We start from the raw sequence: 26,326 nt of genomic DNA on the forward strand, positions 1-26,326 counted from the left end.
GCCTCTTATATGAGTCACGCGGACCAATCGGCGTCCGCGCTTGCCGGAAGAGGCGGGACGCGCTTGCCGGAAGAGGCGGGACTAGCAAGTCTTACCCGCCGGAAGAGGCGGAGCTAGAAACGCCGCGCCGACCCACGGGGTGCGCCTGCGCACAGCGGGCAGTGCGCTCGTTTGCTGGCTCGCAGAGCTGCCGGTGGTGCAGGTGCTAGCTGCGTGGTGGGTGACGGCTCAGGGCCCGTGAGCAGTGAAGATGTTGTAGGAGCGTTGCCTCGGCAAGCTGGCGTCCTCCCACCTGCTGTCGCCATGGGACTCTTTAGGCAGTTACTTGGTGGCGCCGCCACCCCCGGCAGGCGGTGGCGTGTAGAGGCGAGCCCCGCACCCGGCTGCGCGGGTTCCCTGAACGCTCACAGCGCGAGAGGTGAGCACGTCTTCGTCTTGTAGGGGCAAGACGACGTGCAGCCCAGGCAGAGAACGAAGGTGTAGCCCAGGTGAGTGGCCACGATCCCGCAGTTCCCGCGGGCGCAGCCTGGGTGTGCGTCTAGGAAGGTACCCAGTGCTTCGAGCTTGGGCCGCAGAGACGGATGGGCTTGGGGTTTATGAGTAAATGTTGTCTTCTTTCTTTTTCGCAAAGTGTAAGAGATAATATTAGGAATATAAGGGAGCTTTCTACTTCAGCTTTATTTTATATAAGGGACCCCGTGATTGGGCGGAAATGTCTTAAAACCGCACTTGTGATGTTAAAAGACCTCTTAATGCAGCTGTTGTCTGGCGAGGTGCTGTATTGCCATTTTGTGTCCTTTGAAGCTAAAAAAAAAAAAAAAAAAAACTGGTGGAGGGTTCATACTGACAATATTTCTTTAAATTTCTTTAAAATTGAAGTATGATTAATTGATTAGTTTCAGGTGCACAACATAATGATTTGATATTAGTTCATGCTGGGAAGTGATCGCCATATAAGTCTACTTAACGACCATCACCAAACATAAATAACAGATTTTCTTCTTGTGCTGAAGACTTTTAAGGTCTAGTCTCTCAGCAACTTTTAAATATGCAATGCAATATTATTAACCGTTGTCATCATGCGGTACATCACCATGATTTATTTATAACCGAAAGTCTGTAGCTTTTGATCCTCTTCACTAATTTCACTCACATCCTCCCCCCTCTTCTCCCACCACGGCCAACCACCAGCCTTTTTTCTGTATCTATGAGCTTGTTTGGGTTTTTTGTTTGTTTGGTTCTTTTTTTCGGATTCCATGTATAATGAGCTCCTACTGTATTTGTCTATCTCTGTCTGACTTATTTCACTTAGTATAATGCCCTCGAAGTCCATCTATGTGGTCTCAAATGGCAAGAGTTCATTTTTTATGACTGAATAGTATTCCACCACAGTTTCTTTATCCATTCACCTGTTGGTGGACACTTAGGTTGTTTCTGTGTCTTGACCGTTGTAAATAATGCTGCAGTGAACATTGGGGTGCAGGGATCTTTTCAAGTTAGTGTCTTTGTTGTCTTTGGTAAACATTCAGAAGTGGAATTTCTGGATCTTACCGTAGTTCTACTTTTAGCTTTTTAAAACAGCTCAGTACGGTTTTCCATAGTGCTGGCACCAACTTACATTCCCACCGACAGTGCACAAGGGTACCCGTTTCTCCGCATAATCACCGACACTTACCCCTTCTTGATGGTAGCCATTCTGACAGGTGTGAAGAGGTGTCTCAGTGAGGTTTTGCCTTGCCTTTCCCTGACGGTTAGTGATGCTGAACGCCTTTTCACGTAGCTGCTGGCCATCTGTATGTCTTCTTTGGAAAAATGTCTATTCAGATCTGCCCATTTTTTTAATTTGATTTTTTAGGGTTTGTTTTGTTTTTTGTTTGTTTTGTTTGCTATTGAGTTGTATGTAGGAGTTTATTATATATTTTGGATATTAACTTCTCGGATGTATGATTTACAAATCCCTTCTCCTGTTCAGTAGGTTGTCCTTTCACTGGGTGGACGGTTCCCTTTGCTGCACAGAAGCTTTTTAGTTTGATGCCGCCCCACTTACTTGTTTTTGTTTTTGTTGCCTTTGCTTTTGGAATCAGGTCCAAAAAATCATCACCAAGACCTATGGCAGGGAGCTTACCAGCTCTGATGTCTTCTAGGAGTTTTAAGATTTCAGGCCTTACATTCAGATCTTTAATCCATTTTGAGTTTAATTTTTGTGTATGATAAAAGGTAGTGGTATAGTTTCATTCTTTTGCCTGTGGCTGTCCAGTTTCCCAACACCATTTATTGAAGAGATTGTCCGTTGTGTATTCTTGGCTCTTTTGTCCTAAGTTAATTGACCGTATATGCATGAGTTTGTCTCTGGGCTCTATTCTGTTCCAGTGATCTATGTGTGTGTTTTTATGCCGATACCATACTGTTTGATTACTATAGCTTTGTAATATAGTTTGAGATTAAGGAGCTTCTCAAGATTACTTTGGCTTTCCGTGGTCTATTTTGGTTCCATATAAATTTAGGGGTTGTTCTGGTTCTGTGAAAAATGGCATTGGAATTTTGACTGGGATTGCACTGAATCTGTAGATTGCTTTGGATAGTATGGACATTTTAACCATATTCTTCCAGTCGTGAACGTGGAATATCTTTCCATTTATTTGGACCTTCGGTTTCTTTCATCAGTGTCTTAACTTCCTTACTTCTGATACTTCAAATTGTCTGCACCTTTTGTGTTCTCACTTATTACGTATCTGAAACTTTAATTCTAACCATCAGAGATGGTCATCTTTACATTGCATAAGCTATTTCCCTCTTGGAATTTGTGTGGTTTCCTGGAAAGGCAGTTCAGTTTTGTTTCTTTTCCCTCCAGGAACCTGCTTTATTTGGTCACCGCCATCATCTGATGATCGCCCTGACCAGACGTTTCCATTGGGATTCCCCACGTTAGAGCCCCCTTGGATCCACCTTAGCCGCAAATATAAACAGATCTTAACATCCCAAATGTTTTAAAAAGCTTTGAGAAAACTATCAAGCTTTCTAAAAATAAAACTTGTTTTGAGCTTTCATCCAAATCTAGGAAGCAATTATAGTGGAATCTGGGCAGAAGAAAAGGTAAAACTATTGAAAAATTCAAACATTTCCACAGTCAGAATGAGTCAATCAAAACACACTTCCCCAACCAGCGTACTTAGCAAAAAACTGATCTAGTGAATATAAAACATATCAACACACAATAAAACAAAGTCTTGCCCATTTTAAACTATATTAATAAATACTTTTTAAATTAAATTAATATTTTGTTACCCTAGTTGTTTTACAACTGTAGGAACAAAACCTAAACATTAGACTGCAAGGAAAGTAAATTATAGGCTCTTCTCACTTATGAATGTAAATGTAAAATCTAAAATAAAGCATTAAGATCAATCATATCTCAATAAAGCCCGGGGGGGGGGAACCCAAAAGATTAATGAACTGAGTCTGTACTGTATATAAAAATCTGGCACATCATGACTGAACGGGATAGTTCAACATAATGAATCCTATTAAAAATAATTCATTAAGAAAGAGGAAAATCCACGTGGACATTTTATAGGTTAAAAAAACTACTTGAGAAAAGCAAGTAACCATTCACATAGATCCTAGGAAATTGGAATAGAAGGTGACGTCCATCTCCCGATAAGGTGTCTGCCAGAAATCTACTGCAAACATCACACTTAACGGGGAAACTTCGGGAACACACTCGTTAAACTCAGGGACAGACAAGGATGCCCCCTTTCTCTGCTTCTGTTTCAATGACTATTTTAGAGTTTAGCCATCTCCATAAGACAAGGAAAGGTATGAAAATTGGAAAGGTGTCGACGTCATTGCTCATAGATGATATACACTTGTTTACCTGGAGCTCCAAGAGGGTCCATAGACAAGCAGTTCAGACCAGTAAGTGGTTTGGCGAGACAGCTCACGCCAACACTGGTGCACGGAACCCAGCAGCATTCCGTTGCTCAGTAGAAGTCAATTAGAAGATGCAGTATTAAAAAACGTACCTCATACGATAGCCGTAAAAGTCATAGGGTTTCTAGGAATAAATCTTAACAAGATGTGCGTGACCGTTATTTTTTAAATTATAAAATTTTATGGAACGTCAAAGGCAACCTAAATAGAGTGATAAACCGTATTCACAGATGGAAAGCTCTTCCAGTGGGTAATTCTCTCCAGATTATGTAAGTTTAATCAAAATTCCATTTCAGTGGAATTTGACAAACTGACCTTGAATTTTAATGGAAGGGTCAAAGGTCAGTAATAACTAAGGAAACTGTCTGTTATAAGGGGGCACGTACTGCAGTGTAAATCCCACTGAGAGCGTGGACTTCGGTTTCCCTCTGCGCTTGTCCCTGGCACATAGGAGGCACTCAGGTAAACCCGCAGGGAATGAATTAAAAGTACTACCGACATACACACTGGTCAGCAGACCAGAAGGGGGAACCTCTTATGTGAGCGGGAACGCGGCGAGGTCAGAGGCGTGGCGTTGTAAATGGGAAGGGGAGGTTGGGGGAAGAGCACCTTTTCAGAAAAGCCGTAGTGGATGTGGGGGTGGGGAGAGACTGTTTATTTCCCTCCTCACTCCATACATAATCTGAAAAGCAAAACTCAAAATAAAAATTTAGAGGAAAACATAGGCTTTTATATGACTGTGTGTGAAATCTTTCTTAAATTATTACTTCAGTATCGGAACACCATTGAATTTTGGATACTGATCTTTCATCTAGCAACCTGGCTGTTTTCTTTGTTTTGGGGCGGAATTAGGTTGGTTTGTTCATTTGTTTATTTAACGAAGGTACTGGGGATTGAACCCATGACCTCAAGCACGCACTCTACCACTGAGCTATACCGTCCTCACCCCAAAAATTTCTTCAGGCACAAAACATAAAGGTAAAGATTGATTGTTCGATTACATTAAAACTGAAAACTACAAGCCGAAAGTCTGAAAACCCGTCACAGCCACGAGGAGCCTAAGGAAGCACCGTGACCAAGTGTAATATGGGTCCTGCGTGGGATTCGGGGGAAGACAAAAGACATTAGGTAAAAATGAAGGAAGTCTAAATATAATACAGGCTTCGGTCACTGACAATGTATCAGCATTGGTTTACGAGCTGCAACAAACGCACTGCTGTATTAAAAACGGGCAAACAGCTGTGAGATATGTGGGAGCTCTGTACTTTCCTCAATTTTTCTGTAAGTCTTAAACTATTCTAAAAATTAAGTTAATTTTTTAAAATAGCATACACAACTTGGGGGGAAAAGTCAGACTGTGAGAAGACACGAGGTCCACAGTTGCCGCAGGATATAGAGTCCTGCAGATCAGTAAGGGCAGGGTAGCACCTGGCCCTGTTCTGCAGAACACCAGGAATTACCAGCTGAGGCTGACCAGGGGTAAGAAAGTTTAGTTAAACTACGGAAATGAGACGCAGCCGTCAGCACAGTGGCTGAAAGCTTTGATGTCAGACCAGGGCTTGAATGTCGGCTTTACCGTTTGTGATTTGGGGGGTCCTTGAACATGTCATTAACTCTCGATCTGTTTCTTCTGTAAATTATAAGTAACGTCTTTACAGCACATCAGAGACTGAGCACCCAGTTAACCACAGCTGTTTCTCATAGCTGTTTCAGATGACCTGTTAAGCAAAGCATCAGTGGTCCACGCATTTCCCTTTATTTTGTGCAGTTCAGGGATTTAGTGGATTCAGCATCACTGTTACTGCAGACAAATTCCAGTAAAAACTTCCTATTAAGATGTATTTTCAAAAGACTAAATAATAGACCATTTTAAGAGTTTAAAATACAGTCAAGAAACAGAAATGCTACATACAGCAGCGCCCATGGAAGGAGGAGCCCCGCAGCCTCCCAGGAGCGTGCTGCTTGCTGCTCTGCTGCTAGTGACACAGCGGGCTTCGTCCGTTTCCTTATCCTTAACCCTGCAATCTGCCTCTGGCCAGAACTAAAATCACACTTCACTACTACTTAAAAAAAGACTGCCATTTTAGTTTAAAAAAAACAGTTCAACCTCAAAAAAAAAAAAAAAAACTAACTTAATCAGAGAATGTCTATTCACCCAGACACGAATGGATATTTTGCCATGATGTTCGGTAACACTTTTTGTAATTTATTTTGTCCCCAAACCATGTGTTTTATTTAAATGTCTAGAAGACCATACTTAATACATAGACTTTATGGTTGTCACACACACAAAAGACATTGTCAATTTAATGTCAAATTATTTTATATTTTCTATTGCTTGCTTTTTTTTTTTTCACAATTGCAAAAACTTACTTTCCATTTTTTACTGAAGTGTGTTTGAGGTGTAATGTGTAAGGTTAAGGAATACAGCACCTTATGGCGCACGACCTGATAGTTTATATGCTGTACTGTGGTTGTCGTCACACAGTCGTTAGCGCCCATGTCGCATTTCCTAATTCTTTCCTTTTAGTAGTTGGAATAACCAGGTTTAGTCTCAGCAGGCTTGGTGTCTGTAATGCAGCTCGTGTCCATGTCCGTGTGCTGAGCAGCGTACCTCCGGGGCTTACCTACACTTGTGAGCAGTGAGCTTCCATGCGTCCTGTCCCCTCACCTCCTGTCCCCGAGTAACCACCATTTTACTCTCTATTTTTACCAGTTTGACTTTTAGAAATTCCACACGTAACGTACACTGGACGGCACCTGTCTGACTTACCTCACTTAGCATAATGCGCTGAAGGTCCACCCGGGTTGTCTCAAGTGGCAGGATTTTACCTTTTCATGGCTGAATAATATTCCACTGTGATCATATATAACACATTTTCTTTGTTCATTCATTCGTTGGTGGACACTTAGGTTGTTTCCATGTCTTGGATAAATAATGCTGCAGGGAGCGTGGGTGTGCAGGCATCTTTTCAAGGCAGTGTTCTCATGGTCCTCAGGTAAGTGCCTGCAGGTGCTTGTGTGTTGTTCATGCTAGAAGCCTGGGTCATATGGCAGTTCTACTTTCAATTTCTTGAGGAACCTCTATACTGTTTTCCATGGTGCCTGCACCACTTTATGTCCCCATCAACAGCGCATAACTGTTCCCTTCACATCCTTGCCAGCGCTTATCTCTCGTCTCCCTGGTAATAGCCATTCTTGACAGGTGGGAGGTGACAGTGGTTTTGATTTGCATTTCCCAGATGATTAGTGATGGTGAGAATCTCTTTATGTGCCCACTGGCCATTTGAGTGTCATATTTGAAAGAAGGTCTGTTTAGTTCTTCTACTCTTTTAATTGGATTTTTTTTTCTTTTTTTTTCTTTTTGGCTATTGAGTTGTATGACTTTTTCTTTAGTATTTTGGATATTAACCCTTTGATACCTGATTTGCCAAAACTTTCTCATTCTGTAGGTTGGCTTTTCGTTTTGTTAACTGTTCCTTTGCTGTGCAGAAGCTTTTGAGTTTGATGTAGTCCCATTTGTTGACTTTTTGCTTTTGTTGTGTTTTTGTTGTCACATCCAAAAAAAAGTCACTGCCAAAACCAATGTTGAGATTTCTTCCGTATGTTTCCTTCTAGTTTTACAGTACCAGGTTTTATGTTTGGGGCTTTGATCCATTTTGAGTTAATTTTTAATCAGCATGATATATTTAATCAGCTTTACAGACTTGCTTAGTATATGTTAGTGATTTGGTGTTGGGTGTGTGTACTTACAGTTGTATCTTCTCGATGTAGTGACCCTTTTATTGTTACAGAACGGCCTTCTTTGTCTCACTTCATTGGCTTGAAGTCTGTCTTGTCTGACACGAGTATGGCTGCACCCACTTCCGTTGGTTTCACGTGCACGGACCAGCCTCTTCCATCTTCACTTGGAGCCTGTGTCAGAGCGGAAGTGAGCTTTCCGCACGCAGCACGTAGCTGCGTCCTGCTTCTCTACCCATCCAGCCACTCTTTGCCTTTCGAGTGGTGAGCGCATTCCATCTGTATCTGCAGTGATCGTTAGCACGTACGACTTAACCTCGGCTGTCTTATCAGTTGCCTTCTGGCAATTTGTTACCTCCTTCCTTTGTCTGTTTCTGTCCACCTTGGCAAAGTGGTGGTTTTCCAGCGATTTGCTCAGTCCCCCCACCCTTTTTTTTTTTTTTTACTGTTCCGTGACTCTAGGCTTACTTTGTGGTTGCCATGTGGCTCACACCATGCACCTCACGGGTACAGCGACCCTTTCCATGCTGATAGCGCCGTGTTTTCATTCCCCGGTGTACTCCTCCCGTCATGTTTCTGATGTCACAATTTACTTTTATGCTGTGAGCTTGTTGAGAAATTACAGTAGCTACAGTTACTTTTAATATTCTTTTCCTTAAGCTTTTACCATATAATTATAACTCCATTCTAATACAGTTACAGTTTTCTAATTTTTTTTTTTTTTGCCATAGCTAGAGTATTGTGTACTTTCATCTGTTTTTATATCGTTAATTAGCATCCTTCCATTTGAGGTGGACTCCCTTCAGCATCTCCTGCCAGGCAGGTCTGGTGGTGGGGAACTCCCTCCCGTTTTATTTCCCCTTCGTAACTGGAGGTCAGCTCTGCTGGGCCAGGTGTTCTTGGCTGGCCACGTTTATCTTTCAGCACTTTGAGTGCGTCATCCTCCTGTCTCCTGGCCTGTAGAATTCCTGCTGAGAAACCCACAGAGAGCCTTGTGAGGGCTCCTTTGGAGGTGCCGTCCTCCCCTCCCCTGCCCCCTGGCTGCCTTGGAGACTGTTTGCCGTTGACTTCTGACAGTTCGTTGCAGTGTGCCTCGGAGGTCTGTGTGCACCGAGGTAACAGGATGTTCCGTTAGCTCCTTGGCCTCGGCTGCCCAGCTTCCCTCCCCCCGGGCCTGGGAGGCTCTCAGCTGCTCTGTCTTCAGTGCGCGCTCCCCGCTCCTTCTGGTAGACCCTTCCTCTGATACTTGTTTGTCTCGTCGTCTTTGCAGCCTCTTATAAGAGGGCTTGTCCACTGTTTAAAAATCCCAGTTCTCTCCTCCAGCATCATTGCTAAATTCCTACCCTCCACGTCACTCATTCCTTAGGCCGTTTCTTCATTTCATTGACTTCAGCTCCAGAATGTCTTTTTTTTTTTAATTTGTTTGGTAAGGAACACATTCTGTTCAGTAATTTTATTCCTAAGTTCACGAAATTGCCTTTGAGTTTTCTTGTGGCTCATCAAACCTCCTTGTGACAAATGTTTTTCATTCTTTACCAGATCGAAGTATTCTGTGCCTTTGTGCAACCATGTATTTCGGTGTGATCACCGGGGTGCAGCGCCCTCTGCTGATGCGTCTGAAGTAGGCGTCGTATTAGTCGTTTGCTGTCACAGCAGGAGCCCTTCTTTTGTTCTCCAGAAGGTGGCGCCGTGGCTCACGTCTCGGTTTCTCCACCTGCGCTGCCGCAGGTGCCCCAGGGAGCACCTGTGAGAAGGCTGGCCGCGCGATGCGGGGATGCAGGGTACGGCTTGGCCCCTGCGGCCCGGCAGGGGGATCCACCTCGGTTATCCCCGGAGGGTCGTGCACGGCCCTCCTGCTGAAATCCAGGGCAGGCAGCAGGGGACCAGACCCTCCACGCCCTCTGCCCTTGTCCACCTCGCCTCTTCCCCTCCTTCCCGGCAGGCCAGGTCCCCGCTGCCGGAGAGGCCTCGCGGCGTGTGGTCAGCCGGTCACTTTAGACCGAGGGAGGCAGCCATCCTCGCTGGCAGTGGAAGCCGGTCTCTGTCCCGCTCCACTCCGAGGGTGCCTGGGTCCCCCGTCGGGCTGGCCGGACCCGCAGGTGTTCCCTCCCCCCGCCCACCCCACTTTGCACTCCCCTCCGCCTTCCTCCCAGGTCCTGCCCACCTACTTCTGAAGCATCTCTCGGGGGAAATCTTTGGATGTTCTGGTGTCATGGAGAGACGCTTCTGTTCAGTTAAGAATGACTAATTAGTTGTAAATAAAAGGGGAGAGAAAAAGAACTCACTGCCATGAAGCTGACATCACCCCCTACTTTTATCTACATATAAGTTAAGTATATCAGTAATTAAGATTTTTCATACCTGAAAATTTTTAGACCGCTCTTGAAGCCCTAAGTCAATTGAATGAAGTAAAAGGAAGATTCCAGGTCAAACACACACAGGAAGGACAGACTGGCCAGGGTGTGGCACACAGAGCCATGCTGGGCTTGGTGGGGGGGTCCGGTTCTCAGCAGGGGCGCAGCCACACCCGCGCGCTGGAGCCGGGTCCCCCGTGACAGCGGCCCGGAGCGGGGCCGGCTGTGTGTTACATTACGGTCGTGCAGCTTTGTATTTCTTGTATCTAAATGTCAGAAGTACATACATACAAAATTCAAACCAACTTCCTAAAATGGTTCTAGTATTGGCCGGTCTGACAGCTTTTGGAGTTTGAATTGTCAAGGATCTAAAGTGCATTCTTGCGGCCAATCAGCAGCTTCTGTTTGCTTATAAACCGTAACATTCAGGCAGGAAGTGGAAAAGGCACAGTGAAAAGCGTGATCTAGACGCCTTCTTCCTTAATCACTCAAGACAGACACGCGCATGCATTAGCTCATAGGTACATAATACACCAAAAATCAGCATTATAAAAAAGTTCATACGGCAAGGAGAAGAGGGTCTTTCTGTGCTATTAATATTTTAAATATGGAAAGGCATGTAATAGAGAGTTTGTAGAATCCTAGGCATCTTTGGAGCCGTGGGGGGTCTTTGCTGCGGGCCCGTGCACCATGCGTCTGAGGTCTGTGATGTTCAGCGAAGCTGGAGTTCTGCATCACCACTCGGGAGCAATCACCAACACAGACCAAAGTGTTCTTTCGTCATTTAGCCTTGGTCAGCTCATGGCTTCTTGCGCCTAAAACGTGCAAGCCAGCATTTAGGGTTGAATCTCTAGGAGGCTTTAAGACAGTCCCTGTTTATCGTGGGAAAAGTTAAAGTCCTTCCAAGAAATTTATAAAATACGCTTATCTAGTATTAAACTTAGAAAGCAGGACTTGCCATCTTTACCCTGTTGGACTGGTTTTCTACACTGCCTAAGGAAAACATGTTAAAACGGGACATATGGGCTTGTACAGGTGAATATTTGAAAGAATGGGTTTTATTAACATGGACGAAGAATGGGCCAGACTCTCGGGTGTGTGATCAGTAGAAGAGGGAAGTGTGCCTCCTGTCCCTACCGTAGATTCCGCCATTCTGCTCTATTTTAGCGGACATTTACTGCTGTAGTAAGAGGCAAGTTAGGAAAGAATGAACTGCAGGCTTCAGCCCCCCTCCCTGTAAGTGACCCCAGTTCAGCCTCTCAAAGCCTTGAGCAGGGGCAGCAGGAGCGAGGGCTCTTCCAGCTCTAACTGCCCTTCCCCGGCCTCTGGGCTCTGGGCACTGCCGCTGTCTGCCGGGGTGGGGGAGGGGGTGCGGGAAAACACGCAGAGAAAGGTGGCAGCCGCTCAGTACTCACTTGGGCTGTGCGTGGTGCTGGTACCCGGGCCCTAGTTGAGATCCTGCTCTCATCTCTACAGCCACAGAGCACTGAGGAAGATCACAGGAGAGGGAGTCAGCTCCTCAGCAGCCTGTAAAGCCCAGGTCTGCCCGGACAGTCACCCAAGGCGAGATCCAACACTGTTCTCCAGCCCAGCACGCCTGTGTTAACCCACCTAGTTAATAACCCACCTAGTTAAAATACCGATCAGGCGCTCTCGGTTCACGTGTCATAGCCACAGAAACAGAGAAGGGGCTTCAGAGGTGGTCCAGGTAAACCTCATTCTCCGTGAGGAGTTCACGAGAACGTCCGGGGCGAGGGCCCCGCTTGGCCTCCTGCCCCCCCTTCCCAGGCTCTTCCTTGAAGCCTCTCCTCAGGAGTAACCGTTCCACAGGGAACTTGGCTTCTGAGAAGATCCCCATCAGTTTGATGTGAGTTCTTATTCTTCTAGGGTGAAGCCCTCGGACATGGCTCTTGGGCCCTACGCTCTGTGCTACAGAGAAGGGCGTGGACGCGAAGAGCTCCAGGAAGACCAGCCCTAAAGAAACATAACTACCTTCTCAGATTCGCTGGGACTCACTGGCCATGAGATCAGACCTGAGCTGTTTCAGAGAGCATGAAAAGCTGCGGCTGCAGGGCTAGAACAGGCATTCCCCACTCCTACCCTTGTCTCCACGTCAGTCCACTCAGACTCCGTCCCGTCGGGCTGGGCTGGCGCTGCTGTGGAAGATCTGCGTTTCCGACTGTGGAAAAGGGAAACGTGGTGCAACAGTTATTTTTGCATCTGAGAATAGGAGAATTAGAAATAGGAAAATACCATATATACGTCGAGAGAATTAAGGATACACTCTGTAGGACAGTCTGTCCCTCAAGCATGGGCAGTGAGACAATGACAGCTCTCTAAAGAAAGGCAGCTGATGGCTACTTACCCAGTTGGTGATTCTTGTTTTACAGTCTCAATATCAGTAAACTGGACGGATTGTCCACCACCCCTTGTTTTAAAAACATCACCCTACAGCCAAGAGAAAAGGTCACCATTACACTTTGATACATCCAGCTGATACACAAGTATGTGTCAAATTGCATTTAAGACTCCTGTCTTACGGGAACTCCCACCCACCAAACCAGGCGGCGCCTGGACGGCTGGGTCTGCACCACTCAAGTACATTGAGATTTGCATTCCCGCCCTTCACTAAACGCAAGTCCAGTGCCGTGTAATCAGCAGCAGTCTTAACTGCAGAAAATAACATTCCTTTTTGTTCAGCCCATTTAAAAACTTAACTAAAGATCAAGAAATCTACCAGCAATTTCGAGATGTTCTAAGGCAGTAAATACACTCTCTCCTCAGACTCAAATGACGGCACAGCCTTATTTGTGACTATAGCTTCTCATAAGAACCATCCCCTAAGATCAATTTGAAATGAATAACTCCCCCCCCCCCCCCACCGGTCTTGTTTCTTACTTTCCTTGAGTATTAACTGACTCTGACCAAAACAAAATCCAGTTCTGCGGGCAGGGAAAGGGGCTTGGGTAGCTCAATACTAAATCATTTTGACAGGTCAGATTTTAATGTGGGCTTTCTATCTTAACTGACACAAAGCAGAGATAGTTCTTTCGTTTACTGTTTAAGTTGGGGTTAAAACCAACTACATGTTAATTAAAAGTGCAAAATAGATACGAAGTTCCTCTAACAAACCTGAGGCTCTAAGTCTCATTCAATAAAGTAACAGATTCAGCCCCAATTTCGTGGATTCAAAATCCAAGTAGTTAGTTTTCTAAGAAACAAAAAGGTTTTATCAAATACCCATTTATGGTCCATTTGACGCTGCCTGCGGGTCATCAGAGTAAATGGATTTTTGTTAAGCTGACTTTTTGTGTATTTTTTTCCCTTGTATAAAGTTTTTACCTTAATTAACTTAGTTTCAATCTCCCCATCGGAGGCTAGTTCCTGGTGGGTCAGCATGTACTTCTCACACTTAGCTAGGGCCTTTTCACTTGGAACAGACACAGTGATGGCATGAGGGACATGTGGCTGCATGACTGTCTCAGTCTGCACGTTAGAGGCGGGCTTATGATCTACCCATCTGTCTCCTGCGGAGCGCGACCGTCTGTGTCTCAGACGAATTGGTGGTGCGTTCTGATCAGGTCGGAAGAGGAATCAAGAAACAAGCACAACCCAGAATTAATTTCAGGGTACCATTAGAAGTGCAGCAGGTTTGGCTACAATATCAAGACAAATGCATGAACCTTTCAAAAGCTAAATGTTACTCAAGCAATTTAAATATTCTCTTTGTATTAAACACAAAAGCAACAAACATCTTTTAATACCAGCTGTGTAATTATTATATATTCTACCAGGGAGCTTCCCTTCAAACAAAGAGTGGAAGGAAGGTTCTGCTGGTCTTTGCTGCGTAGGTGGTTTTCAGGGCGAATAACTGATTCTGCATTCTCCATCAAAAGCCAGTGTTTGTGCCTGCTATTGTGAGGTTACCTATTTTGTCCACAACTATGTTCAAAGCTTCGAAAAGATCAATAAAAGCCCTAAACACACCATAGGCCTCTAAACAAAAGAGAAAATATTCCTTTTACAAAACAGGACCCCCCCCCCCCAAAAATGCCGATGGAGCTGCAGAGCACAAAATGCCAAAGAACATGAGGTGTAGTAAGAGTCCCACGAATAAACTGCTAGAAGAATGTAAATGACGAAATAACGTTCTTCTGAGCACTTTAAACACCTCGGAACAGAACTTCCTGAAGAGTTCAAACACAGTAATGGCCAAAACATACCAACTTTCCCCCCAAATATTTAAGGTTCCAAGAACCAGATAAAGAATAGTGTCAAATCAGTCTCTATCGTACAAAAAAAAGCTAGATCCTTCCAGTAAAATGTATGTAAATTTAGGAAAGTTAAATTTAGCACATTCAGCTTAAGAAAAAAAAATTCACATACAGAACATAGTTAACAGTTTGAAGCAATGAGTTTATCTGTGTAACTTTGCAAACGTCTTCTGTTTGCAAAACTGAAAGCAAATGAGACCATCTGCCACAGGTCAGAGCCTGCATAGCTGGTCAGGTGCGAACATCTGACTTCAAAGTGCAACTCTGGAGAACGGAAGAGTTTTCCCTGCACAGTTTCAAGAAACAAATGAAGCAATGGCGACAGAGCATGATACTAAACCACAGGCGATAGTTTGCGCTAAGGATGCCCGGGCCTCAGGACAAGCCGGAAGCTTCCCATTCTGAAAATGGCTCAACTGAACAAGAAAGAAAGGGGCTCTCCTGACCTTCCATGTAGTAAATGTGAGTTTTCTCAAACACAGTTAGCAATAAGTACATTCTGTAACAAGCTACCAAAAGATGACAGTCCTTACACTCTACTATCACATATGAAATAAATATTTAAAATTTCTTCCTCTCTGAAGTGTAAATTCAGTCTGCCTGACATAATTTTGGAACAGCAATCCTAGATGCACAGATACTAGCCTCAACGTTTCTGCTGCACTTCTAAAGAGATTTTTGATTTCAGAGAAGTTAAAGGATCACCAGCAAATCCTCTTAAATACCCCGGAGCCTAATTAGGTAGATGTCGCCCAAGCGTAAGCAGGCACGAAGAGTTTTCAGTCTACAAACTTGCACGAAGGGGGATTAGAGTTGATCAGAAAGACCAGTCACCATAATTTGCTCCCTAAAAAGGTTTAAAGTAAAGAACTTAAGCAACTTAATTTGCCTTGCTAAATGCCTTGCAATTCATCATCATTCCTTAATAATCAGGAATGCAGGCCACATAAATCAAACGTTTCTGTACCCTAAATTATACAACAGGAAAATCTAAAGCAAATGTTTACTATAAGATTAATCTGTTTGGAAGAAAAATTCTAAAAGATACATTAAAATTCTACTAAATGTAAAAAATATATACAGTATTAACGTGTCTACTTACTCAGATTCAAAGGACAACCCTACCTCAGTCCTTAGGAAGAATATAGTCATGAATTTGTTTAAACACCCCTGAGTGAGGGAGAGTCCTTGTAAATTAAGATAAAGGTCTTGAGATTAAAAGTAATTACTGGACATGCAAACCTTCCTTCAGCATGTGAAAAACAACTGGCCTGGACTCTTCAAAAAGTCAGTGTCATGAAAATCACAAAAGGGGAGGGTTTTATATAAGAGGTTAAAGAGAGATAATAACCACATGCAGTGAGTGCGTTCACTTGATAGGACCAGATTGGAAAAGAAAGGCCGTTGCCGGGACAGCCGGGGGACGTGCGTGAACTCAGAGTTAGTTTTCTTAGCCACAATGAGGATTTGGTTATGTAGGACAGTCCCCCCACGCTTTTTTTTTTTAAGCAATAAAGTGTCATAAAGTCTATGACTTACTGTCAAAGGTTCAAGAAAGGAAATGTTTACCAGTCTGTTAACAGCTGGTAAACCTCGGTGAGAGGGGAGACGGTGCTGTCCCACGCTCTCAACTCTCCTTTGGGTCTGAAAATTTTCAAAATAAAAGTCTGGGAAAGCAATTTAAAAATAAACGTTCAAAAACAGCAAAAAACCTAACTTGGGGAAGAGGAACCAAAAGAAAATTGGAAAATGTTCCCCAAGACACTCAGTTGCTGATTTTGTGGGCGCTCATCAGTTTGTGCAGCTGAAAGGCACGGAGGACTCTGGGCCATGCCCACTGGCCCGCGTTCCCGGAACACAAGGCAGAGGTTCTGTGCCAGACAGGTTTAGGCTTTTTCAGATGAAGAGTGAAGCCTCAGTTTCAGGGTGATTTAATCTTTCAAATTAACCGAAAAATTTAAACTTTGCTTATACTGGCGTTCACCCGTCTTTCCATCGCACTTTCTGAGCCAAGCCACAAAAGCAACACAAGACTAAAGTCTACTGCTCCGGCGCTGTAAAGGGGCACTGACCCCGCGGCAGCGGTCCTCTTCTACTTCTGTCTCGGTCCTGAGTGAAGGGACCACCTCCCTGCCTTCAGTCCAGCACATCCCTCGCCTTCTGTCTGACACGACACAGGCTTTGCTCTGTCCTGGCTCCTGCTGCCTACGCCTTGCAATGGACGTGGCACCGAGAGGTGAGCTGTACGGAGGCATTTTCTGCTCCCACTCGGAAACACAGGAAGCTACAGAAATGCTGCTGCAGGAGTTAGAGCGCCTGTGCCGCTGGGGCTGGCTCATGAGCTGCTGGCCGTTGGGAACCTGAGCAATATGGTTACTAGAAAGCTAGAAAAATCGAAGAGAAGTTAGTGAGCAAGACTGAAAAACCGGGAGAAACAATTCATTACATTTCTATAATTTTAGGGCATGAAGACAACATTATTATAAGTTGGACTAAATTATTAATTTCTATACTAAATTTGTGTTTATACTAAATTTTTAAATATTTATAAATAGAAGTTTGAGAAGTGTAAGAAATATAAAGCAAACCATTGATTTTCACAGAAACAGTCACGCCATCTGAACAGACTGCCCACACTACGCGGCCGCACAGCTTCGGACGACTTACCGGGACGGGGGGTGGGGAAGCGGACCTCGGAGTCACCTTCTCTCGATCCCGCTCCCGAGACGGCCTCTCCGGCTTGTCGCTTTTGGGCTCAGTAACAATGGCCTTTAGCTGCTTCAGCTTCTCGTCTTTCACCCAGAGTTTATTCTGCATCTCCAGCTGTTTGGCCGCCACCCGCCGCTCCTACAGACCATCAACGGCAGTGTTACTGTGACTCGGCGACCCCACGCGGCGCCGGCTCCCCGGAGACCGCGGCTCTCGGCTCCTCACAGTGCTAGTCAGTCATGACTCGTAAGGCAGAGAAAGGAAGTCAGAGGAACTGAGCGGGGGCTGCTGGGGGCACCACCGCGGGAGCCCTCCCCCGAGCGAGCGCAGTGCTCCGGAGCGCTGCGGCCTGACGCCACCCCCCCCCCCCCCGCCGCCCCGGAGAGGAGCCCGGCGGGGGCACTCACGCATTCCTTCTCCCACTTCATGGAGGTCTCGGTCACCATGCCCTGCAGCCGGGCCTCCAGCCTGCGCTTGTCGGAAAGCTGCCGCTGGAGCCGCTGGCCCTGGGCCTCCAGCCGCTGCTGCAGCGCGCGCTGGTCCTCCTCGTAGATGGCCGCGGTCTTCTCCAGAACCTCCATCTGGGGACGCAAAGCGTTATGTCCTGCATCTGTAAACCTCCCATGCAGCTCTGAGATAATCTCACAGTCCCCGTACGCAAACATAGTTCTGGAAAGAACCACCATGGAGAAAGCATTTTCCTCTAAAATTTCTGAACGCCTGTCTCTGCTTCTAGAAATGAGAACTTTTAAACAAGCTCCTCACTGAGGCGAAAGACAAGGTTATAATTGACTTCATATGAAAACTACTTTCCCCTAAAATTAAGGCCTAAAATTTTATTTTTAGCCTATTTTCAGAACAGAGAACCACCGTACTGGGTGAGATTAGCTTCTCTCTAGAATGAGTGTGTACCCTCCCAGTGATCCTCAGTAAATAAGAGAACACACTACACAGTAGTAAGTCAAAAAGAAGCTATAATCAAAGCTAAAGTTCAATTGTTAAAGTCTCATAAAATTAAAGAATGTATTACCTCATTTATGCTTTTCACTCACATTGCCTCTTTTGGGGGATGGGATGAAGATTAGTAAGTAACCACGTGATCACCCCGGGGACCTGCAGGCCCACAGAGAATGGCCAAGGGGGAGAGCAGCGCTCAGCAGCCAGCACACCCCCCGTTATGATGACGCCAGAACCAACCTTATACTCTAAAGTTTTGTTTTTCTTCTCCAGTTGTTCTATTTCCAATTTCTGTCCTGAGATCACCTTTTCTTTTTCATTGAGTTTTCCTTGAATGTAGTTTTCTTTATTTAAAACAGCATTGTCAAATTCTTGCAACAAAGCTTTAAAAGCAATAGCTGAAACAGAAGCACAGGGCCAAGTTCACTCCGATTCCAAAAACAGAAGCAATGAAATCGCCTTTTATTAACCAAGACTTATATAAAACGTAGCTCTTCGCCACATCCCTCTGAAAGCCTGTAATCAGAAAACCAGGCTGGAAGGAAATCACGTGATTCTCAGACAGACGCAAATAGGAGTGTCAGGTTTATCACTGAGAAAACACCAAGGCTGACCCGTTCTGCACTGTAGCACCCCCTTCCCAGCCCTCATGGGGCAATGATTTGCTTCAGAACAAATGCAAAGCCTGAAGTTACACCAGACTTAAGAACAGCTACACTCGAGCTGAAACCCCTGGCGCACCGCTCAGTAGTTCCGTGGCGCGGGTAAGCTGTTTAATTTCTCTGAGCACAGCTCATTTCAGAACGGGGGCTCAGACCCCACTTCTCTCTTCCTTCTCACAGAGACGACAGCCGGCGCGTTCACCGAGCACCCCCTGCAGGCCAGGCTGCTCGCTGTCCTGCGTTACTTTCATACACCACCTCACTTATCCTCACAGCGCCCTCTGAGGTGGGGGCAGTTACAGCCCCCACTTTGCAGACAGGGAAGCTGAGAAACAGAGGACTGAGTCATTGGCCCAGGACACAGTGACCACGATGTGGTGCACGTGAGGGGCCTTGCAAACGAGCAGCAGCAGGAGCGGAAGCAGACGTGCTCCTTGTGCTTTGTGGCCAGCCCCGGCTGGGGGGCTGGTAGTTAGGTTTAGTTCTCTATTTTAATGGAGGGACTGGGACCAAACCCAGGACCCCATACGCGCTAAGCATGCGCCCCACCGCTGAGCTATGCCCACTTAATTTTTAAAAGGGAGAAATTCACACCCACTGTTTTCTTTTGCTTTACTTTCTTGGAATATAAAATGATGCCTTGAGCACCGCTAAGTACAGAGAAAAGGCAACCCTGACTTGAAGACCGGCGCCACCACAGAACTCGGATTCCCCGCAGACGTCTGGAGCAGCGGCTGCAGGCAGGCCTGCGCTTACCCTGTCTGCTAAACTCGTCGGCCATCATCTGCCGCAGGCGGTGCCGCTTCTCTAGCGCTTCGATCAGCCGGGGGAGAGTCTGCTCGTCATTGACATCCAGGATCTCACAGGACGGCAGCGGCGGAAAGCTCTGTAAAACCACTTCTGAAACCAGTGGTTCTGTATTGAATTATAAAGTCATAAAAAGTTACACAGGAGAGAAAGGGCTTATTCAGATAATGCTAACACTATGGGAAGAGCCCCAACTAAGTGTCCATGGCGGTCATAATACCTCCTTAAAAGTGAGTTAGAAAAAAGGGAACGTGGAAAAGAAGTGTTCCATATAGTATATAACAAAAGAAGTCTCATTTATACTTTGGTTCAGATTTTTTCTGCACTTGTTTCTAAGGGGAAAGGAAATTAAACAGCTCTCTTACGTGAAATAGATGTTTTTAAAAAGAGACAGATTAACTAGTGGGCAAATGACATATAGCACCAGCTCATACCATCTCCAACGGCGCCCCCGCGGGCCTGGTGTCGGTACCGCCTCCCCGGCGTCAGACCACATATGACCTTGTCTACTGGTCTTGCGACTTCAACTTCCTGGGTCACTTCTGCAAACCTCATGACTTGCTAGGATACAAAACAGAGTCTTTACACACCAGCACACCCAAGTCCCCCTTCAGAAGCCAGTCAGTGCGACGGTCACGGACGGGGCAGTAGTTCACGTCTGTCACTAACGGCTCTGTGTCAGGTTTTAAAACGCTCAGAATCCCATTCTTCACATCCAAGTAGTTGTTTTCTCTATAGAGACGTAAAGACTTTATATGGGATAAAGACATTAAAATCACCAAGCTTTCTTCATAGTCCTCGGCCTTCGGATTCACACACACGATCAGGCGCACTTTTCCTTCCCCGTCAAAGTAGTTCTTGAACAGGTGGGTCAGCTTTGAGTCTCGGTACGGGACCATCTGTAAATACGTCCAAATCCGAGCACGTCAGGCAGAGCGCACGCAGACAAAAGCCCACAGACGCCCAGAGGCTGCCGCTCACCTTGTTGGTCCCGTACATCTGGTTCTCTCTCAGCACCTCCATACACGTTCTCAGCGTCATCAGTGACTGATTAATGTTACCTGATGGAAAAAGGCAGAGAAGACATTTAAAGACAACAGTGGAGTAGCTAAAGCGTGGTCTGGTTGCCTGTAAAATTCCTACTTCATGAGACTAGATGGAAATTGCAAATGACAGATTTTAGTGGCTCAGTTTAAAGAGCTGTCCGCATCTGGCAGGTACACACCACCCTTCGGGGATTCTGCCATGAAGACTCTCCACTGAGTGCAACATCATACTTCAGGAGCCATAGTTTCTTCCAGATCTTAAATTCTCCCAGAGTACATTAGATGCAGGTGTTTAATCGCCTCACGGTAAATACTTTCTCGCAAGCACAACCACGGCAGGCCGCAGCTGGCTCCACCCGGATCCTGAGGGCCCCCCGCTCCCACAGGGGCTCCTGTTCCTACGGGCAGGTGTCTCAGGAGCCGGCTGGCCTGTCCCCTCTGTATCTGACAGGGACTTCCTGGGCCGCTCACTTGTTAGTCCTGACTGCTCATTTGAATTCCGGAGTCAAGGCAGGTCTGACAGACCCATCGGGCCTCCAGTATTGGAGGCTCCACCTGCACAGACCCCAAAAGTACACAAACATTGTTTTCATTTTGGGACCTTGATTAAGGTCAGCTAACTCCCCCAGGCTTTCATTCCTGGAGACCTCTCAAAATTCAGAGCTTATCTGTACCTCCCTGATGGTCCATGATTTGTGTTTCCTCTTCCTTGACCCCAGCCCCCAGTGTCCTTCCTCCTTTTCAAACCGCGTTAACAGTCTCCCGTTAACAGACTTCCCACGTCCTCAGACCTCTCAGAGTGACCCGTTTGTCTCTTTCCCTGATGGCCAGGGGTTCCTAGCCTGGGGCCCATGGAGTCCATGGGTGCATTTCAGGGAGTCTGCATGCGTGGACGGGAAGTAAATATTTATGTTCATTACTACTTCAAACTTCCCTAGTTGTTAGACATGCTGGTGAGGTTTTAGGGCATTAATAAAGCACACGTTACTATGTAGCAAAGGTTTCACGTGGACTTTTAACAGCGCATTTCAGGCTAATTGGTTTCCTTCTGTACTTCATGTCCCACTTCTAAAATACAGCTCTGAGCAGGTCCGCAGGCTTCACCCGCCCCCGAGGCGGAGCCCTGCCGCCCCGCCTCTGTCCCCCAGACGGGAGGCGCTCCCCGCAGCCTTGTTGGGAAGACCTGCTTGTTTCTAAAGCCCGAAGTCCTATAAAGTGGAGAGCAGAGGGAGCAGCAGCATTTCCTAGTTCCTCGATGCTGCCCGCAAATAAATGCTCCTGGGACGTGCCAGCTCCTGGCCACTCTGGGGTCTGTGAGCAGGGGCACTCTTTCGTGCCGCCAGAGGGCCTGACCCCCTCGAGCCCAGTCAGCCTTTCTGTCTTTACCACTGTAGCCACACCCTGAGCCTTGGCACGCAGAAGGCTGTCCTGTGCCCAGCCAACGCGCCGCCTCCTCTAGTCTCACCCCCTAACTTCCGGCACCCCCGTTCCTCATCCAGATGGGACACAATAGTCCTTTCTGGTTTTTTCTCCAAAGCGTCAGAACCCTCAGGCTCCCACCCTCCTTCCAATCCAGCTGAGCTGCTTTCCCATCAAGGTTAACCCTTCCTCGTGACCCGGATTCCAGATGCTCGGTCTTCTTAGACACACGTGTAATGTGTGTGTTTAGTCACGTAGCTACAAAGCAGTCACCGCAGGGATTTACTGTCCTCGAGGCTCTGCCCTCAGCTTATCTCCCCCACTGTTTCAGTCACATCTTTACTGGCAAAACCGAAACCTGTGACCCTCAAGTCAAATCCCTCTCCTTCCTTTGCATCCAGGGACTAGGCACCTGCACTTGAACAAGCTGAAGTACATCCAACACAAAAATCTTCACTGCGCACGCTGCACCTCCAGCTGCTCCTCCATCGAGGTTTCCTTGAGTCGTGTTATCCTCTCCCCCTGACTCTCCACACCCAGGTGGACCTACTTCCTGACTAGCTCTCACTGCGGGCGACCTCTGCCTCCAGGCGACACGGTCGTGCGTCGGAATCACTACAGAAGGCTCCCACTCCTTTCGCGCTCTAGACTTGAGACTTGCCTCTGGGAAAATGATCTTTCTAAAAGACCAATCACCCTCGCTGACTTTAAGAGGCTGTGTAACAGCAGAAAGACACAAATTTTGAGAGTCCCACCAGCCTGGGTTTGAATCAGGCTCTAACCGTGGGAAACCTACTTGGGCCTCTCCCGACCCATCTCCTCATCTGAGAAGCGGGTCTGACACAGTCCTGAGAAGCAGACACAAGAAATCAAGCCCACGTGCAGCAGACAGCACGGCGCACACTGGTCCTTTAGTGACTGGCAGCCGCCACTGCTCCTTCAGGAAAAGCTGCAGGCTCAACAACGTCCTCACGGCTGCGCTCTGCTCTCCTGCCTCCCGGCTCAGCAGCCCACGCCCTCCGCTTCGGCTGCCTGGACGCCACCTTGTCTTCTCAGGGACGATGCCCTTCATCCTGCCCTTCTTCAGACTCACGCCTCAACTGGAGCATCAGCTCCCTGAGCTCTTCCTCGGAGCCCCCCTCGCGCACAGCCCCGGGCTGGACGGGGCGGTCACCCCCCACAACACATTCCGCGCAGGCGCCCCGGCTCCCCCTACACACACTAGCCGGGACGCCAGGGCAGGGCTCTGTCCTTCGTGTCCGTGCTCAGCTCCTGTCACACAGCGGCACTCCACAAACGTTACTAACACACAACATGCCATGAATGGCTGTACTAAGTGAAAAGTTAAGCAAAGCAAAGACCATACAGGTCTCCTTTTGAGTGGTTTTTGTGTTCACTTTTCTTGTCTTCAGAAGCTGGTTTTTACCACTATGAATGTTGGAATAAATGTGAAATCACTTAATTTAAGGGACCCAGTACTGGCTTACTAGCCATAGATATAAAAAACTGCCAATATAACTTATATTTTAGTCACTTTTCCGCATTCTTAAAGACATCAGTGTGTTGTAATGTATCAATACGGAAACAGCGTAACTAAAAAAAAAAGCACTGACCACTCAGCCTCCAAACTGTCAAACTGACGAACAGTCACGCATGAGCCACCCATCGGTGCGCAGACGCACCGGCCCCACAGGGCCCCAAAGCCACAGCTGGACGGAGCCGCGCGCGCTCACCGGCCTCGCGTAGTCTGTTCCCTTCCGCTTTTGTCCGGTTAGTTCTCTCACTCCCAGCGAGATCCACCAGGGACAGCTGGCTTATAGTGATTTGTTCTTTTTCCTGAAAGGAAGAGCAGAATGCCAGTAACATAACTGAGTCATAAGTGTCTTTAAATATATTCAAATCAAGTCTTAGGAGTATGTCTGCACAATACAAAACGTACAGGAGGGGCAGAGGACCCGTGACCTGGGGGAGGATCTGCTGAGAGCCCGTGACGCCCGCCCTCATGACAGTGGCGGTTACTTGCCCCTGCCTGGTCTTCCGCGTGAGCCTGTGGGCTCCAGGAGAGAAGGGCCCCTGCCTCTCACCCCTTCATCTCCAGCACCCTGCACCGTGCCTAGCACTCAGCAGGGGTTCGGTGAATGCCTGCCCAACAGTCCACAGCAGGGCTGTCCTAAGTATTTCTATAACCAGATAGCTAATAATTTTATAATCTAAGAGCTTCCTAATACTATAGTAATTTTTATAAGGAAGTCAAGAGACCATCGCTGACATAACACAAGATGTGACTCAAAGGAAAGCAGATACATGGAGGCTTAACTCACAGGCATTTTCTAGCTGACGTTCCTCGAGTGCTGACTGTAAGCCAAGCACTGGACTAAGCTGTGCGTGCTACCTCCTTCAACCCTCACGGCTCTGCGAGGCGTTTACTGCAGTCAGTGACTGCAACGACTCGGAATCAGAATTCAGACCCTGGCGGTCTTCAGGGCCAGGCTGTGCCCTCTGCTACCCAGAAACCTTCGTGATGTGTTTTAAATGGAGCAACGCTTTAACAGCATAAAGGTATTAAGTGACTATGTTCAGGCTCAAATGCCACTACTGACGACGTGCGCCCTGTGCCAGGACAGCCAGCAGCAAAGCATGAGTGGCAGATGGGAGCCTACTGGCCCGTCCGCCAAGAGAAGAGTGATCCAGGCCTGGCCGCTCCTGGGCTGTGCCGGCCCTGGGGAGTTCGCTGCCGACGTTTTGCAACCACTAACTGAATTTCCACACACAAAATAAGTCTTCAGAGATAAAGCAATGAGTCATAACATATTCTTTTTTAATCACCTCTATTAAATATTTATAAAGGTTTGTAAACCTTTTTCACAGCAAAATTCTAGGTTCTAAGATTTAAAACCAGTTTCTCAAAACTTTCCTAACGAAACAATTTTTAATGTCATCACCTACGCATATATTAATTCTAGAGTAATATTCATTGTAATGAAACCTCTAGGATTTAACCCTAATTCCAAAAATTAAGGATTGAGAACAGGAAAAACTCCGCAAGTTACAAGTTTACCTGTAAGACATTGTCTCCATCTGCATCCAAGGGAGCCTGAACTAACTTAATGTTGAACACGCTGTGGGAACGGCTGGACTCACGATTCAGATGTGTGTTAGCAATTCGTCGCTTTTTCTGGCCTATGGTGACAGAGAAATCATTGGTCAAACCGGAACCCAGTCATTTCAGTGTACATTCTTTCTACCAAACCAAAAAGTACTGTTGTCAACTTGGAGTGGCAGCTTTCAGGGTTATGTGTATCATCTCAGACATCTGTGGTTCTCGCCCCGCTCCTGACCTCTCCAGAAGACTTCAAAAGCCTCCTCGGTGGATTTCACCTCGACTTCTGTGCACCCTGCAACGTACATGTTATGGTTCTTGTCCTCCCGGAGCAGTTTGGACTGTGGAGGCCTACGGGAGAGAGAAACACCGATGCTTCCTGAATCACGATACTAATATTGCAACTTAAGACAAGGCAGCGTGACATCCATTCTCATGATGGGAATAAGCCTGAGTGAGACTCCAGGAAGATTACACTTGGACAGGAATAAGGAAATATAGTCAAGATTAGTTACATAACAGGAATCTATTTTGTTTTAAAAGCTTTGCTCTAACTTGTTCTAACAAAGCACACGAAATGACACTTACTAAACAATTAGCGATCAAAGTCGTAGGACAGCACCATCACATGCACAGGGTGAGCATCAAAATCTAGCATTTTCCTGGTTTTAACAGATCGACAGACAGAGCTAGTTCTGACTTCAGTGTCAACAAAAAGCAAATTCAGAAAGAGTTTGGTATATACCAGGAGTGGCAATCCTTTCAGTGGCCAGTCAAGTTTTAGTCTGTGTGGTGGGCTAAGGATGGGAAAGGTGCTGCCTGTCTGGCCTCAGCCTGGTGAACGGCGGGGGTAGAGACATCTACAGCCACCAGGACTCCGTAAACGGCGGATCTTCCAGGAAGCAAGGAGGGGCTTAGAGGGAGCAGCCAGGCCAGAGCCAATGAAAAGCCACCTACATGCAGACAAGCCACAGATGCCAACCGCTAGTATAACTGCACCCTTCTCCTTAAGACAAGACCAGCCCCGTCACATACACAAAATCCGTGCTCTTCACGGGCGTGCTGCAGCTGTTCCACCTACCGAGGGAATAAGGGGTCAGTTACTGCCTCCACAGCAGCCATCCCACGGCAACACGCTCAGTCCAGAGTACGTGACAGTGAGTCGTACCCTAGATATCCTCTGCTTGTAATATTTCATTGTATTAAAAAATAAACCTTAACCAGCTCAAAAAAAGCAGGTTAAATGTGACCCTAACAAATAAACTCTGAATTCAGTGCCAAATAAGCATTCTGTGAGTTTAATCAGGGAGCTACCATAGAGGTTATG

The 26,326-nt window shown here is 46.5% G+C and overlaps 1 protein-coding gene and 1 long non-coding RNA gene across 8 annotated transcripts in view; one reads left to right on the forward strand and one right to left on the reverse strand.

Annotated features, from left to right (window-relative positions):
- Positions 1-23,627, forward strand: LOC123616927 (uncharacterized). 2 transcript variants are annotated; one of them, XR_012502647.1, is made up of 3 exons: positions 1-488; positions 11,913-14,761; positions 22,301-23,627. It is a non-coding gene; the product is annotated as an uncharacterized LOC123616927 (long non-coding RNA). The 2 variants fall into 2 exon arrangements; XR_006725020.2 differs by lacking the exon at positions 22,301-23,627 and adding an exon at positions 16,903-18,042.
- The window catches only part of KIF23 (kinesin family member 23), a 25,309-nt gene continuing 8,950 nt past the window's right edge, over positions 9,968-26,326 (reverse strand). Inside the window, exons 8-24 of one of the 6 annotated variants that reach the window (XM_074353995.1) lie at positions 26,035-26,076; positions 25,238-25,350; positions 24,958-25,079; positions 23,633-23,735; positions 20,416-20,495; positions 20,214-20,333; positions 19,869-19,995; positions 19,384-19,542; positions 18,206-18,363; positions 17,416-17,589; positions 16,967-17,146; positions 16,372-16,683; positions 13,368-13,598; positions 12,391-12,473; positions 12,126-12,204; positions 11,441-11,511; positions 9,968-10,840 (exon numbers count right to left, since the gene is read on the reverse strand). In XM_074353995.1, the coding sequence (XP_074210096.1) occupies positions 10,825-10,840; positions 11,441-11,511; positions 12,126-12,204; positions 12,391-12,473; positions 13,368-13,598; positions 16,372-16,683; positions 16,967-17,146; positions 17,416-17,589; positions 18,206-18,363; positions 19,384-19,542; positions 19,869-19,995; positions 20,214-20,333; positions 20,416-20,495; positions 23,633-23,735; positions 24,958-25,079; positions 25,238-25,350; positions 26,035-26,076 (2,170 nt within the window). In that variant the 3' untranslated portion in view covers positions 9,968-10,824. The remainder of the gene's footprint in view (positions 10,841-11,440; positions 11,512-12,125; positions 12,205-12,390; positions 12,474-13,367; positions 13,599-16,371; positions 16,684-16,966; positions 17,147-17,415; positions 17,590-18,205; positions 18,364-19,383; positions 19,543-19,868; positions 19,996-20,213; positions 20,334-20,415; positions 20,496-23,632; positions 23,736-24,957; positions 25,080-25,237; positions 25,351-26,034; positions 26,077-26,326) is intronic. The other 5 variants (XM_074353996.1, XM_074353999.1, XM_074353997.1 and 2 more) reach the window with 5 other exon arrangements.

This window comes from Camelus bactrianus, chromosome 27 (assembly GCF_048773025.1).
Source record: "Camelus bactrianus isolate YW-2024 breed Bactrian camel chromosome 27, ASM4877302v1, whole genome shotgun sequence".
Lineage (NCBI taxonomy): Eukaryota > Metazoa > Chordata > Mammalia > Artiodactyla > Camelidae > Camelus > Camelus bactrianus.